Source organism: Lutzomyia longipalpis, chromosome 3, assembly GCF_024334085.1.
Source record: "Lutzomyia longipalpis isolate SR_M1_2022 chromosome 3, ASM2433408v1".
Taxonomy (NCBI): domain Eukaryota; kingdom Metazoa; phylum Arthropoda; class Insecta; order Diptera; family Psychodidae; genus Lutzomyia; species Lutzomyia longipalpis.
In genome coordinates, this window is record NC_074709.1 from 27,706,488 (window position 1) to 27,720,641 (window position 14,154).

The window sequence follows — 14,154 nt, forward strand, 5'->3', positions numbered from 1 at the left end:
ACGATTATACTTTAAGAAACTGTCAATTCTTAGGACTCATTAGAACGTCTAGTAGACCTCAATGGGTTAAGTCATTCATTGAAAATTAATTTTAGCTCTTTCAACAACTCCCCTCATCCTGAACCCAGAGAAAACCCTTCCTGTGAAAACGAAATTAATTTATTTGGGAAAATATTTACATTTTACAGCTAAAAATAAAATAATAAACATAAACTTTTTTCTATCACTGTACTTTTTTTTGGGATTAAATATTTAAAAAGTAAAAAATTACACAACTTTTCAAGCTTGATGTTTTTTTTCTTTTTTCTTTAAATTGGTTTCCTCACACTAATTTGTCTTTAATAAACATTTGGAACAAACTTACAAAAAAAAAAGAATATTTTGCTTATTGCATGTTAGACTTCTTCACGTGTCCGTAGCCTTGGCTATTTAGTAAGTAGTACGTATTTAGATTAATATTTTGATAAGCGTGTGAAAATTCTGGGGGATCCATTCGAGCGCAAGAATATTTCTCTTTTTTCTATCTTCTGGTGTATTTACAAAAAACTTTTTTATATAAATAATTTTTTTAACAAAATAAAGAAATATTTTGTGGTATCCTGAATAAATTTTTGGTGCTCTTAAATCAAGTAGAAACTATCACAGGTAAAGAATAAAAAATAGAAACAAATATAAACAGTTATTAGGAAATATAAAAAGAAATAATAAATTGGAATAGAAAGAAATATTTTATCTTATAAATTATGGTGCAATTTGTTTGTTTTTTCAATATTTCTAATACTTGTCTTTCGATGTTCAATGTTTTTTTTTATTCCTATAAAATTTTCTTATCAATTCACATTTAAAATCTGTGCTAGAATGGAACCCAAAATAAAGGAAGAAAAGGTAAAAATTCCAATAATATTTTTCCTCCAAAATTTTCTCTCTCTAAAAAAAATAATTAGAACTGTGTGTGGGTGGAATTGCACAAATATATATAGAACTTTTTAGCCACTAGCTTTACAAATTTTCCTTCAGAAATATACAAACACATTTTATTTTTATTTTTTCTATCAATAGCATGCAATGAGCAAATATTATCTTTATATTTTATTCGACTTACTTTCATCATTAAGTTATTAATTTTAATTAGTTATTTGTATCATTTTTTTCTCACATCTTTAAAGTATTTTTTTTTCTTTTCATTTAATCAGTTATATTCCAAATCTTTTTTTTTCTGCAAACACATTCGACAAACTCTGTCGCTGAGAAATGAAAACTACCTGGTAAAGCTTTTATACTGAACACTTTACAAATAGTTTTAAAATATTTTTTAAGGATGATTTTTTCTTACTTACTTCTTCGCATGATTTTACAACATCATTTTTTTCACTTTCTTCCACGCCACACGAGGTTAAAACTCTTCTTTTTTTCATTTACTTTTAAATAAACTACTAAAAACTACTTTTGTTGCTAATTAATTAATTTAAATTAAAAAAAAAAGAGAAACTTTCTATTTTTGCGTAACGTGCCACACAATTAGGTAACTCTTGTCACCGCGATTCTCAATAGTTTGATTCGGTTCCAATATGATGCTGTTCTCCATGTCGCCATCACCTGCAAAAGCATTTGTGCAGAGAAAGAGAAAAGAAAAAATCATTAAAAACCCCCCAAAAAAACAATTTTGTGCAGTGAAAAAAATTCTTTTTGTGGTATTTACAGCAAATTGATTAAAATATTTCATGGAGAAAATAGTTAAAAATATATTTGAGAGCTTTAAGAAATGAAATGGAAGTAAATGAAGCTTTAATTTATGTGCTTGAATGGTATTTCTTAGTTAGTTTAATTTACATAAAATTTACATGAATTTGGGAGAAAATGTTTATGAGGAATGGGACAGATTAAACCCTTTGAGAATAAAGCCTTCCTGCAAGCTGAATGCAATGGAATTCATAAGAAAAACCAATGATTTTTATATCTTAGCAAACTTAGCTTAGAATTCCGTGAAAAATATTTGATTTTATGGGAAGAATAATACTTTTATAGCATTCACGACACATCTACTATAAAACTATGTAGTAGATATTCTAATTTTTTTATTATTTAATCAAATAAAGAATTAATAAATTAATTTTAAAAAAGTTAACCTTCAGACAAATTTATGTATGTATCTGTTAAGTTTTTCTTAATCTTTAAATTATTTTTTAACCAAAATAAAAAGTCTTTTATAGCACAGATGGGTGTCTTGGCTATGAATTCTATAAAATACATGGGCTATTGATGCTATAAATACCACAATTCTTTTTTTTTTTAATAAGGAGAACATTTAGGACAATTTATTTATTTTTTTATATTCAAAATAAATTTTCAAAATAATTTTTCAGACAACAAAGTATACGAAAGCGACGAAAGCTCACAGGACGACAACATTCTAAGCAAAGACGGCACAAGCATTTAGCAGCAACTTTTGCCTTAGTTTTTAAGCCAAGATCAACATATTGACAAGAAATCAAAGAAAAATGAGAATGAAAAGCTAAGAAAATTAAATACAAATTGGAGAAAGAAATATCTTGATCCTGACTCAAAAAAATCTTTTCTCTGTTATAAAAGATTTTTAATGGACCGTACTCTTACTTTTGTGGGTTTTAGATGTTTCTAAAGTGCTTGAGAATTTTTACAAAATACTCTTTTAGAAGCTTTTGCATGCTGGTGCTTTATCTGTGTGTTCAAAATAAATTAATTTTTGCATTTACTTTCATCAGTCTTTATGAATTTTTATTTTTAAAGAACATTCTTTAAAAGAAATCTTGAATTAATGATAAATAAAAATCATAGAGACTGATTTCTAACTAATTTACTCAAACAAACTATTCCCAGATTAATTTTTATTCAATTATAATTTTTTACAGGAATTTAGGAAAGTTGTAAAACGTTTGAGAAATTTATTGGAAGTATTTTCAATGAGTTCTTTGGAGGTTCTACTTCATCGCAAAGTTCAATAAAATTTAGATCAGGTTCTAAATTAATTATGCTGAATATTTAGAATGTTTTAGGAGGTACTAATAACCATTCTAATAAAATTCTAATTTTTAAAATCAGTCAAACAGGTGAGCCACCGGTTCTAATGAAACTTTTTCTTAAATTCTTTCAAACATTTTTGAATTCTCTTAATTCTTATTAATTTTTCTTTAAAATATAAATTGAAGAAGAACCACCAAAAAAACCTCTGAAAACCTAAGACAATTCTACTTGGAAAAGGAATTGAAGGATTTGAAAATATAATAAAACAAATTGTAGGAAAGGGAGGTTATAACGATAAAAAGCATGCAATAGAGCTGGATAAATCAGTTTTATTTTCATAATAAAAGTATTTTATCTTCCATTAGATAAAATTTGTGTGTATTATATTTATTTTCAATAAAAAAGGGGTAGCAAAATTCCAATTCCAAAAAAAAACAGAGAACAAAGAAAAGTAATAAAAAATATTATTACCTATCTCATTACATTTTTTGCTTTCAAAAAAATTCGGCAAAAAACACTAAATTGGTGTCAGATTTGATTTCTTTTTTTTTTTGAGGGCCAAAAACAATTTTTTTCTCATGTATTACGTAGGTGTAAATTTCACTTTCCAAACGAACAAATGTGCAGCTATGTCGCACGCATCTTCTGCATGCTCTTCTGTACCACAAAAATACATTAAAGAAAAATAAAATTATTAAAAAAAAATAAACTAAAAGTAGATGCAAGAAAAATTATAATTTTATGAAGGAAAAGATTTCTATTTAAAAGAAAAATTATAAATAAATGAGGGTTTAATAAAAAAGCAAAATTCTAGCATTTCTAGGGAAAATATTTAATAATGTAAGAAAATTCTAAAAGAAGGATACAAAAAAAAAATGGATGCATGTGATGTGAAAGAATATTTTTTTATTTAGCTTAGAAATTGCGTTAGTTTCTTCGTGACAGAAGTTCATTGACAGATATTTGACAGATTGTGTTTGTTACGTGCACTGTTCGTATCTATTCGGTTAGTTTCGGTTAACTACTATTGACAGAAATTCAAAATTTCAAATCTTAACGATTTCTTTTGTGAAAGAAACAACTTTTTTAATAAAAAATCTTCTTCCACATCACTTTTTTAAATTTATTTCTCTCAAAAAACTTTTCAAATGGAAAACATTGAAAAAGAAAATGAGTGAACATGTCGAAAAAAAGAATAACAAAGATTATAAATCAAGAAAGAAAAACTCGCAAACACGTTAAGAAAAATTTGACTTACCAAGACGGAAATCAATGTAACCCTCTCCGCCAGATAGGACGAGCATATCGGGTGATTTATCAAAGTGAATTGGATTTTCAGCCGGTGTCGGCATTGGCACTGATACGAAAAACTTCACCGAATCCCTGTGTCCGTGAAATGAAAGCTGAGCATTCGCCATGAAGCATCGCGGAATGAAGTTATTTGTTTTGCTTATTGAACTCCCTCCACCACTGCTACTCCCAGCATTGCCACTAAGCGCCGCTGCGGCTGTAGTTGCATTTGCCTTTTGTGCTCCAACAGAACCATTTGTTTCTGTCAATGGCACTGAAATTATCACACCATTGCCCGTTCCTGCAAAGTATTAAATGTGGCGGAATGTTAGGATCTAGCTTTTCTGCTCTTTTCTCTTACAAATGACTAAGACTGCGGTGGAAGCAATTCGTAGATTTTCAAAGTTTCTTTTAGGTCTGTCTTTCACAGAATAGAAAAGAGTTAGAAAAATTGATCTTTCTTCTTTTTTCTCTAGATAAAAAGGATTTTAAAAAATATTGCTTTTCTTTTAATTTTATTGAAAGAAAAATAAAACTACTAAGATTGCGATGGACGCAATAATTTAATATTTAAATTTTTAAATTTTTCTTTAGGGATTTACTAGATTTTTACCTTTAGATGGAATTTTGTCAGAAAAATCTAGTTTTTCTGTCGTTTTATTTTAAATTTTACTGAGACAGCGGTGGACGCAATCAGCACAATTCTTCTTTTTTAGATATTTTTTTTTGAGATGTTGAAATGTTTAAAAAAAAATCATTTTCTTTTACAGAACTAAACTGTTTTCTTTAGGTGGAATAAAGTTAGAAAAAATGTAGCTTTTCTGCCGTTTTCTTCCCTTATTAAGACTGCGGTGGACGCAAACCCTTAAAATTCGATCTTTTTATCATTTTATTATTTTTTTTAAAAAGGGAATTAGGTTAAAAAAATAACAGAAACTTACCAATCCACAAGCGATTGCAAGAAACATGAAGGGCTGTGATGCGCACAAAGGAGAAGCCGAGCTTTCCAGTTCCCAGCATTTTTGACACGTACGGCTCAATGTCTACATCATCGAGATGCTCATACGTGTGAGCATGGTACAGCCTGAGTGTTGAATCCAGGCGTATTGACACCCAAACTCCAAGCCCTGTGGCTGCCATTTGCCGCACTTGACTCTCCTTGCGTGGATGGGCTTCGAGGATGTGGACAATATTGAGGGTAATTGGGTCAACAATGTAGATCTTATTCCTGTGTGCTGCCCAAATTTTATCACCAATCACCGCGAGACATCGTACGGATTGTTTAGGGCACCCAAGGGTTACCAAATGGTAGGAACGAAGATCCCATTGGCCATCGAGAGCACGCCTAAAGACGGCAATCTTCCCATTGGCCAGGGCGGCAACAACGCGACATTCTACGTGCACAATGGCAAGAACTGCATCGGGTAGGCAGATCTTGTGGAGGCAATCACGCCACCGGGCAACGGAACTGTGCACATAGAGCATCCCATTTTGTGCCCCGAGCCACATTGTGGGTCCCACGGAAGACATTGGGGGCTCCTCGAGGGGATTCGGTGACCCCAGGATGGGATTAACGGGCTTCGGGAAGGTGAGATCGTCCAAATTGTTCGGCACAACGCTCACTTTGTTGCCGCACTTCTCAAAATGAAGCGGCGAAATGGGTGGCACGTCAATCTTCTCCACAACTGCATTGCATCCATCCAGCTTCGGGGCTGCTTCATCCTCCGCCTCCTGGGCAACTTCAGCCGCAGCACACGCATCCCTGGCAGCAGCTGTTGTACTTTGCTTCTCTTGATCCACATCGGGAACACGAATAAATTCAACACGTCCCAAATCATCGGGACCCTCACCGGGTTTCTCCAGCGTCTCACCAGCCTTGGTAACTTCACTATTCTCCAACATGGCGTAATCCTTCTCCAGCGCCCCCATCACCGTGCAAATACACAGCAAATGCGTCTGACACACCGGGAAGGAATCCAGCACGACACTCGCATCATTCGCATCGAGGACTGTCACTGTACTCGCCGTGTGGGTACTCGTGCAGATCCAAACGTACGAACTGAGAGCTAAATTGGGATCACTCGTCTCCATTGCCAGCGTTATTTGCTTATCGAGGGAATCTAAATCACTCCCAATCCCCGCGCCATTGCCACTCGTTGCCGGGATCTCCGTGATCTTTGCTGTACTCTTTTGCGAATAGAAGATACTTGCCCCAATAAGGCAGCCCCCGTCACGATTGAAGCCCCCCTGGAGGTTAACCCCACTCGCACAGAAGACCTTCATGTGGGGATTTGCTTCGGCAATTGGTTGACAATAGATCGGAACGGGAACTTTGAAATTCCCTCCTCCGGAATTCCCCACTGATGGTTGCTTCATGGACTTCCCGGGGCTTGCTTTGGACCCGGGCAAACTCCACCCGTAGGCATGCAATCGCCCATCTTCCTTCTGCACGTGCGCCCTCACCTGCCGGTACTGCTCATTCTTCCTCATCTGTGCCCTCTCATTTGTCGGAACATCCGTTGAGAGGGCCAATGCCCGGGAATTCCCATGCCCTGCCCCACTTGCCGGCAACGCCAGGCGCCCATCATTCGTCACAGCCGGCGCTACATGATGATCAGCTGCGTTGTAGCGCAAATGCAAACCAGCACCCTGATCTGGCTGCGGACGCTCCGATGAGCTGAAGAGGTTACTAAAAAATTTCCAAAACTTATGCTTTGACTTCTTATCCAGCGACTCCACGGTGCGACTAGCACGAATCATCTCCGTCCAACGGACTGCCTCCTGCAGCTCCATAAATCGCTCCTTGTACTGATTCCTCTCCATCAGCACACGCGCCATTTCAACGCGTGTAAAACGCTTCCTTTGCGCCATACTAATCTCCCCCTCATCCTCCTGCTCCGACGAACTTTGCTGCTTCATCTGCTCACGCACCTTCTTCAGCTCTTCCTCCAGCTCTGAGATGCGCTGTGACAACTTTTGCCGCGCAATGAACGCCGATCGCAAATCCTCACGCATAATCTCATTCTCACCCGTTAATTCATCAACTTTCACAATTAAATCATCCTTCACAATATTCAGAGCATTCTTCGTGGCAAGGAGTTCATTGTTCTCCAAAATGAGGTTCTCCACTTCTTTGCCCATTCCTGTGAAAATATTCTTTCTTAATTTTACATTCAAATCTTTTGCAAAATTAACTTTTTTTGAATTCTCTTTTGCATTCAACAAACATAAAATTAACAAAAACAAAACATTGCCAATATACTCACCGAAAAAGTTATCATTAACTGATAGTGGGTCGTTAGTTTCAGCAAAAGAATTGGTTTTTTGTGATGCAAAAAATGACATAAAAAGAAAAAGATTTTTGTCAGCATAGCTGTTAGTTTGATTAACATTATTCTATTATTTTATTACTAATTAATATTAAAATGCAATAAGTTTAGAAAAGAATTTTGGAAAATTTTTAATGATTAAAAATGCATTAAATGGAGATTTTTAGTTCCTTTATACGATTCATGAGCTTTTGGAGAGTTTTCCCTACGTATGATTCACTACATTCACATGAAAAGTGATCCAGGATGAATATTTAGCAGGTGAGAAATGATTTTATTGACAATTATTCATAATTTCTTGAAAAAATTAATCGATGGAATTTTTTAAAATGATTTATTGAAAAATTGAAAATTAGGCGAATTTTTGGCTTTCCAGCGACGTTGTGATTTATTTCATAGAGATTTTTTCTTCATTTGTGTGTTATCAAGAAGTGACATCGAATAATAGAAAATTTGGTTTGAAAATTAAGTTTTTTTTTGTTTAAAAACCCGCTCAAATCTTTTACTCCAGGGGCAAAAAACTCCAGAAAAAATACGTTGAAAATCACTTTTATCACTGAGATAATAAAAACCGTCTAAAATAAGGCATTAAAAGCATTTAATTTGCTACAAAACAGCTTTAAGAATAAATAATATTTTCCCGGGTTTTTCGTCACGTTATTACACGAAAAAAAATGATTTTAGTTATCTTGGGTTGTCTCATAAAGATTCAGATTTTTTATCATATAAAATCTTTGTTTATTTTTATGGATTTTAATAGTTTCAATTTATTTATTTACTTTATTCATTAATAAAGGGGATGCTTTTATTCCTAAAGATTCCCTTCAAATAATCGTTTTAATCCAAATAAATATTGAACAAAACAATTATTTTAAAATTTCAATCTCGCTAAATTTAATATTTTAAAGGATTAAAGATTAAAAAGAAATAATTAAAAATGCAACAAAAAATGAAAAGAATTTATTTATTTTTGTTAAAAAAATCTTAAAAAATGCATTCTGATGATTTTCTCTAAAATGTTTGCATTAAATGAATGAATTAATGAGAAAATTATTTGTTTTGTAAACTCACCGGAAGATGCATAGTCGCCAGGATGTACCCAACTTCCTGTTTTTTTTGTTCACGAAATTTGAACAAAATCGTGTTAGGGATGAAATGGGGAATAAAAAATGCACAATAAACACACAATCATTCAGGAAAAAAATTGCATTTTGAGAATAATTTTTTAGATAGAGCAAAAAATGTTCAAAATAAATATCTCAAGCTGCAGTTTAGCAGAGAAAAAGAAAACGCGAAGAAAAAAAGAAAAGAAACTTGCCTGTAACTTCATTCTCTTCACTCTCCTCATTGTCCTGGAAGGAGAGCTCCTGGTATAAAGTGTTACCCGAACGTTGCTCCTTCTTTGTCATTGAACGTCCCATTGAGGTGGACGGTGCCGGGGCAACGGGGCTCTGATCACTCTGCGGAGACGTTGCTTGATTCATCTGTTGCAGTGAATCCGTCTCTGCTGCCTTCTCGAGCGTCTGAATGTTATCAAGTTCATTTTGGAAGGACAACGGCCCCGAATCGGAGCCAGAACTTCCATTTGGACTACAAATTGTCTCCGTATCGAGCATTGTTGAATTCTCCAGTGATGCAAACCCGTAGGAGACGGGACCAGAAGATCTAAACATGAAGAGAAATTTCTTCTAATTAGATCTTGAGCGCGCGAAACAATCATTCAAACATTTTCCTCTTTCTCTCTGTGCGATCATTAAAATTTCATTATCATACTGCAATGTGCACGCTGTTCTCACATAAATAATAATCAAGCATATCTGCCCAACAACGAGACAAACAGCCTGAAGCGTCTCACTCATTCCGTCGTCTTGCCTCTTCCATTTCGGAATATTGTGAATTGTGGACGATTTCTCAACATCCATCCATAATTACTCGCGACGAAGCATTTTGTATAGTGTCGCAATGAGCATGTTTTTTTTTCACTCTAAACATTTAAGACAAATTTTCTATGGCGATAAATGTGGCAAATTGTTTTTTTTTATTGCACAAAAAATCGCATTTTTCTTCTACATTTTGCATTATTCCCACAATTTATTTTTCCTTCCTCAATGAATAAATATTTTTTTGTAAAATGTAATCTGATGAGTTTTTGGTGCAAAATTCATGTTTTTCCTAACGCGAGAAATACTCTCTTCCTCTCTCTGTTCAACACAACATACAGAGAGCTGTGAAGCAGTTACATGTTGCTTTTATGCGGTGTTTTTATTTATTGCTTATTTTAAGAAAGAAAATATATAAAATGTTCATACGAGTTACTGTTAATTGAAGAATTGTAATGTTTTGAAGGTTGGTTGCTTTGTAAATTTTGAGAAAATCAACCCTAAATTGTGTTGATTCTGATGAAAATATATATTTTCTATCTTCTGTTGAAAAGGAACATAAAAATACATAAAGCTAATTTTTATAGCCCAAAAAATGTGTCTTGGATTTGGTATCTAAGCTAGAATACTATAAAATTCAAGAATTGTCAAATCATTTAATTCTTTCTCACAGAATTAACTAAGGAGATGCTTAAGAATCGATAAATTGTGAGATGAGAAGGGAAAATACGGGAAACAGAGAATATAAAAAAATCCTCTATCAGATTAAAAGTGAAGAATCGCGACTTGGGGCTTAGAAAAATGAGGACTCTCGCCCCGCCTCATCACCCTCGCACCGACCCCAATCACGAACTACTCAATTGATTCCACGGAGAATCGTACGACGTTTTGTACCAACCAAGATGGTCAAACTCCATCAGAGGAAAGGTACACCTACCGGTGCTCTACGGGAGAAGAGAGAGTCCTCTTACGCATAAACAGCACTAGGCTGAGAGGGGAGGTGTTGGGGATTTGTAACACCTCTGGGTAACAAAACTACAAAAGAAATTAATTATAAGCCTCTTAACCTAGACATAATTGGTAAGAAACGATAAAAAAAGAAATAATTCAATGAAAGTTTTGGTTGAAAAGGATTGCAAGGAAAAGATTTTTTCATAAAATCAAAGCCTTTTTCCTAGATTCTTGGGCTCCTTATTTAATTTCAATATTATTCCATAATATTTGATAGAGAAAATTATTTATTTCTTTTAAATTAAAAAAAAAATACTCAAAATTCTATTTTCCAGAAAATCTTGACTAATTTTTTCTATTAGAAAGCATTTAGTAAGATTTTTAATTGTTTAATCTGTTGAAAAAAAAATCTTTATGGCACCATGAACACAAACCTATAAAAATTATGGAGTTGTCCTTAACACTTGGAGGATCGAGGTTTCTAACCACAAAAGTTTGATCTTCATTTTCTTTCAAAAGAAAATATTTTTCCAAGTTTTCTTTCCACGATTACAAAGTTAATGAAACTTTGCTATACACAGATGTAAAATTTATCACAAAATGTTAAAAAAAATTTAATTCTGACGCGATTGAAAAATGTCGAATTGGCCATTTTGGCCAGCTAAATCCTCCAAGGGTTATGTGCGGATGTAAAATCGTTCAAGGAATTTATTATTAAGAATTATTTATTAACATTTTTCAATGAACTTTTAGAAGACTTTTTATAGAAAAGCAAATTAATTTTTAAAAAATCTCCCACAATCTCCTGATTTTTCCAAGACTTTTAGAGCAACTTTCATTAGTTTTATCAGCAACATCCATCCATCCAAACATTCCATAAATATAATAATTTATTTTTTCTCTTGTTTTCCTCAAATTTAAATTACTTTTTGGTTTTTGGTGAGAGGAAAGAGATGGCAAAAGAATGGAGAGAAAAATAAACATTTCCTCACCTGCTCATTGGATGTAGCCGGGTACGATTCATTTCAAGTCGATCCGATGTGGAGCTCATTTGTGAGTGGGTGGACCCCATGAGCAACTTCGTGCGCTCCATGTAGTCCACATGGGTCTTGAAGAGTTCCGTATAGCGCTCATGGAGTTTACTGTATTCGCGCTTTAGCTCGGATTCCCGCTCCTCGAGACGCGATGCATGCTCCAGGCTGTTCTTGTGCTTCAGCTCCAGCATCCGCACGATACTCTCGAGGGATTCGAGGCGCGACGCCAGCTCCTTGTTCTCCGCCTCGGCGAGATCTTCCGTCTCGAGGAGTTTCTGCTCAGCCTGCTTCCGGGCACTCTTCTCACGCTCATACTGCGTCACGAGTTGCTCATTGTCCTCACGGAGGAGTTCCAGCTCCACGTCTTGCTCCTGATTCGACTGGTAGGCCGCATCGAGGCACTCAAGGACGTTCACCAGGAGCGGCATGAGGGTCTTCACGACATCCTCATCGTAGCGCTGGATCATACGCTCGAATTCCTGGTAAATACTCCCCGCGAGGGATTGAACCTGCAGGAGAATCGATTTTATGAGTCATTTTTGTGCATTTTTGATGACTTCACGCAGTTCTTGCAAAAGGAGGGATTTGGCAGTCCCACAGCCCACTGATAAGAAGGTTATTTTGCGGAAATGATTTATCGCATTGCCATTCAAAGTATTTGAGTAAATCTAGCACTGATTTCCCGCATTTTTTGTGCTAATTAATGATAAATATGTTTGGCTATTTTTCTCTTATTCTTGATCCAAAGAAAAAAAATCATAAACTCTGAGATTTTGAATATAATTTTTTATTGAAAAAATAATAAAGAAAAAAACTTTCGCACTAAACCAGCTTTAACGGGCGAAATGCATTTTGATTAATGTTGTGAACGAGGCATTAGATTTAGCAGCATAAAAGCAATAATTTGACTACAAGATAATTTTACAAGGCGCAGCCTGGCGTGACGGATAAAAGTGAAATGGAATAAGCTCTAGGAAGCAAATCCGCAGTGTCCAGACCGTCAATTTTTCAGGTTTTTCAGCTGACCACCCTCCCAGGGGATGGGGGCACCAGAAGGGGCTTTCTGTGTGTCCCTCCGGAAGCTTCTGCTGTCTCATTTACCTTTTCTGACATCACCATTGTGTTGTCTTCGTGCGTTCCGTACACCGTCTCAGCTCCTGTCTGGTTGAGGCTGCTCTGTGGTCTATCATGATCCATTGCCCCTTCCGTCTACGGAAACGGTTGGGATGCTCTATGAGGAGATTTCGCTGAGGAAGCTGAAGGGCGCGCAAGAGAGTAGGAGACAAGGAGAGCGCACACAATGGGAAAAAAAGTTTTCTTCGCACCAAAACACAGAGAGGAAGTTAAATCGATAAAATTTAGCGCTTCACACACATTTTCCCCACAAATCTTGCGGCACTTTAGCACTGGATCGTTGTTCTTTTGGACTAGAATGGGTTTTTGGGGGCTCTTTGCACCTTTCCACACGATTTCGGGGACTTTTTTCACACGGAAATTAAAAATTTTTCATCTTCCCAAAAAAATCTTCTTCTTATTGGTTTTAACATCGCTAACCAGGGGTGTATTGGGTCTTATTGGACTGTTTTAGGGGTGTATCAGTTTGAGCGAGTTTGAGAATGTTCATGTTTGTTTTGTTTCATTTAATTCTAAGAATTCTGGGTTCTAAAGACAGAGAAAGAGAAATTATAATTTCTCCGGCCAATTAAATTCAAAGTATGTAATTCAAAAATCCCATTTTCAATGAAAAATTAGTTAAAATAATGAAAAACACCGAAAACAACCCCTTAATGCACCCCTGGAACAGGTGGGAAGTTTTGCAAAAAAATATTTTTAGAATTAACTTTTACTTTATTTCCTTATAAAACATAAATCACGGTTAGCAGAATGCAAAATAAAGAAAAATAAGAGGAATAAGCATGAAAAACGTTCAGAAGAGAGCTTCATTCCTCATTCATTCGATGCCATGTGTCCCATTATGTTTCCTGTGAATTTTTCAATTTTCCTCAAATCCGGCATTACTTCCGTCTTGTACTGAACACACTGAAAGACAAGAACAAGATTATTCATTCGTTCTTTGAAATAAATCTCAAGAAGTTAAAGAAATAAGCAGAAAATTAATGAAAAACTCACTTTGGTGTTGTCGGTGAGTTTTAGCAGGAGCTGCCCTTTGTGGTGGATGTACTTCATGGAGAATCGACTCTTCAAGGGATTCCTCATGTACATATTTTCCGCCGCAATCTCAAAATCATCCCAATTTTTCACGTAAACCATTTCTTTTTGGAGAAAAACTAAATACGTGGAATAAAATAAAAAAATCAGCCAAACTTCAAAATTCACCAGGGGCGTACTCAGGGGGGTGGAAGAAAACAACACAACTGCGCCGCGGATTTTTTCGCGCCAGCCGTGTCTTTAGCTGCTCCAAAATAAATGGCGGGAAAATGAAAACTTTATTATTTTTATTTTTTTAATTGTAAAAAAATGAGACACCAAACTTTGAAAAATAAAGAGAATAAAAGGAATAAAAGAATTAAAATTGATTTTCTTAGAGAGATAAAAAAATATAATTGTAGATGTTAATTTTTTGACAGATTGGAAAATTACTGAAATTAATGAATTTCAATTTTAACGCAATTTTTCTTAATTTGAGACGTATTTTTAAACCGATTTCGT

General features: G+C 34.8%; 2 protein-coding genes across 7 annotated transcripts; both read right to left on the reverse strand.

Moving 5' to 3' along the window:
* Nucleotides 1-143: 143 nt before the first annotated feature.
* LOC129793596 (JNK-interacting protein 3) lies at nt 144-13,023 on the reverse strand. 6 transcript variants are annotated; one of them, XR_008750942.1, is made up of 9 exons: nt 12,586-13,023; nt 11,443-11,993; nt 8,938-9,284; nt 8,691-8,726; nt 7,557-7,574; nt 5,232-7,433; nt 4,259-4,591; nt 3,472-3,657; nt 1,431-1,596 (listed from the first exon to the last, which is right to left on the reverse strand). XR_008750942.1 is itself a non-coding variant. In XM_055833720.1 (8 exons), the coding sequence occupies exons 1-8, from the start codon at nt 12,679-12,681 to the stop codon at nt 1,493-1,495; spliced, it is 3,687 nt and encodes a 1,228-aa protein (XP_055689695.1). In that variant the 5' UTR covers nt 12,682-13,023; the 3' UTR covers nt 144-1,492. The 6 variants fall into 6 exon arrangements, 3 of the variants coding, with proteins under 3 accessions (XP_055689695.1, XP_055689696.1, XP_055689698.1); XM_055833720.1 differs by lacking the exon at nt 3,472-3,657 and having other exon boundaries at nt 144-1,596; XR_008750943.1 differs by lacking the exon at nt 7,557-7,574.
* A 288-nt stretch (nt 13,024-13,311) lies between these two features.
* LOC129793598 (signal recognition particle 9 kDa protein) lies at nt 13,312-13,833 on the reverse strand. The gene is made up of 2 exons (XM_055833726.1): nt 13,615-13,833; nt 13,312-13,524 (listed from the first exon to the last, which is right to left on the reverse strand). Exons 1-2 carry the CDS (start codon nt 13,753-13,755, stop codon nt 13,432-13,434), a joined length of 234 nt encoding a protein of 77 aa, XP_055689701.1. The 5' UTR covers nt 13,756-13,833; the 3' UTR covers nt 13,312-13,431.
* Nucleotides 13,834-14,154: the final 321 nt, after the last annotated feature.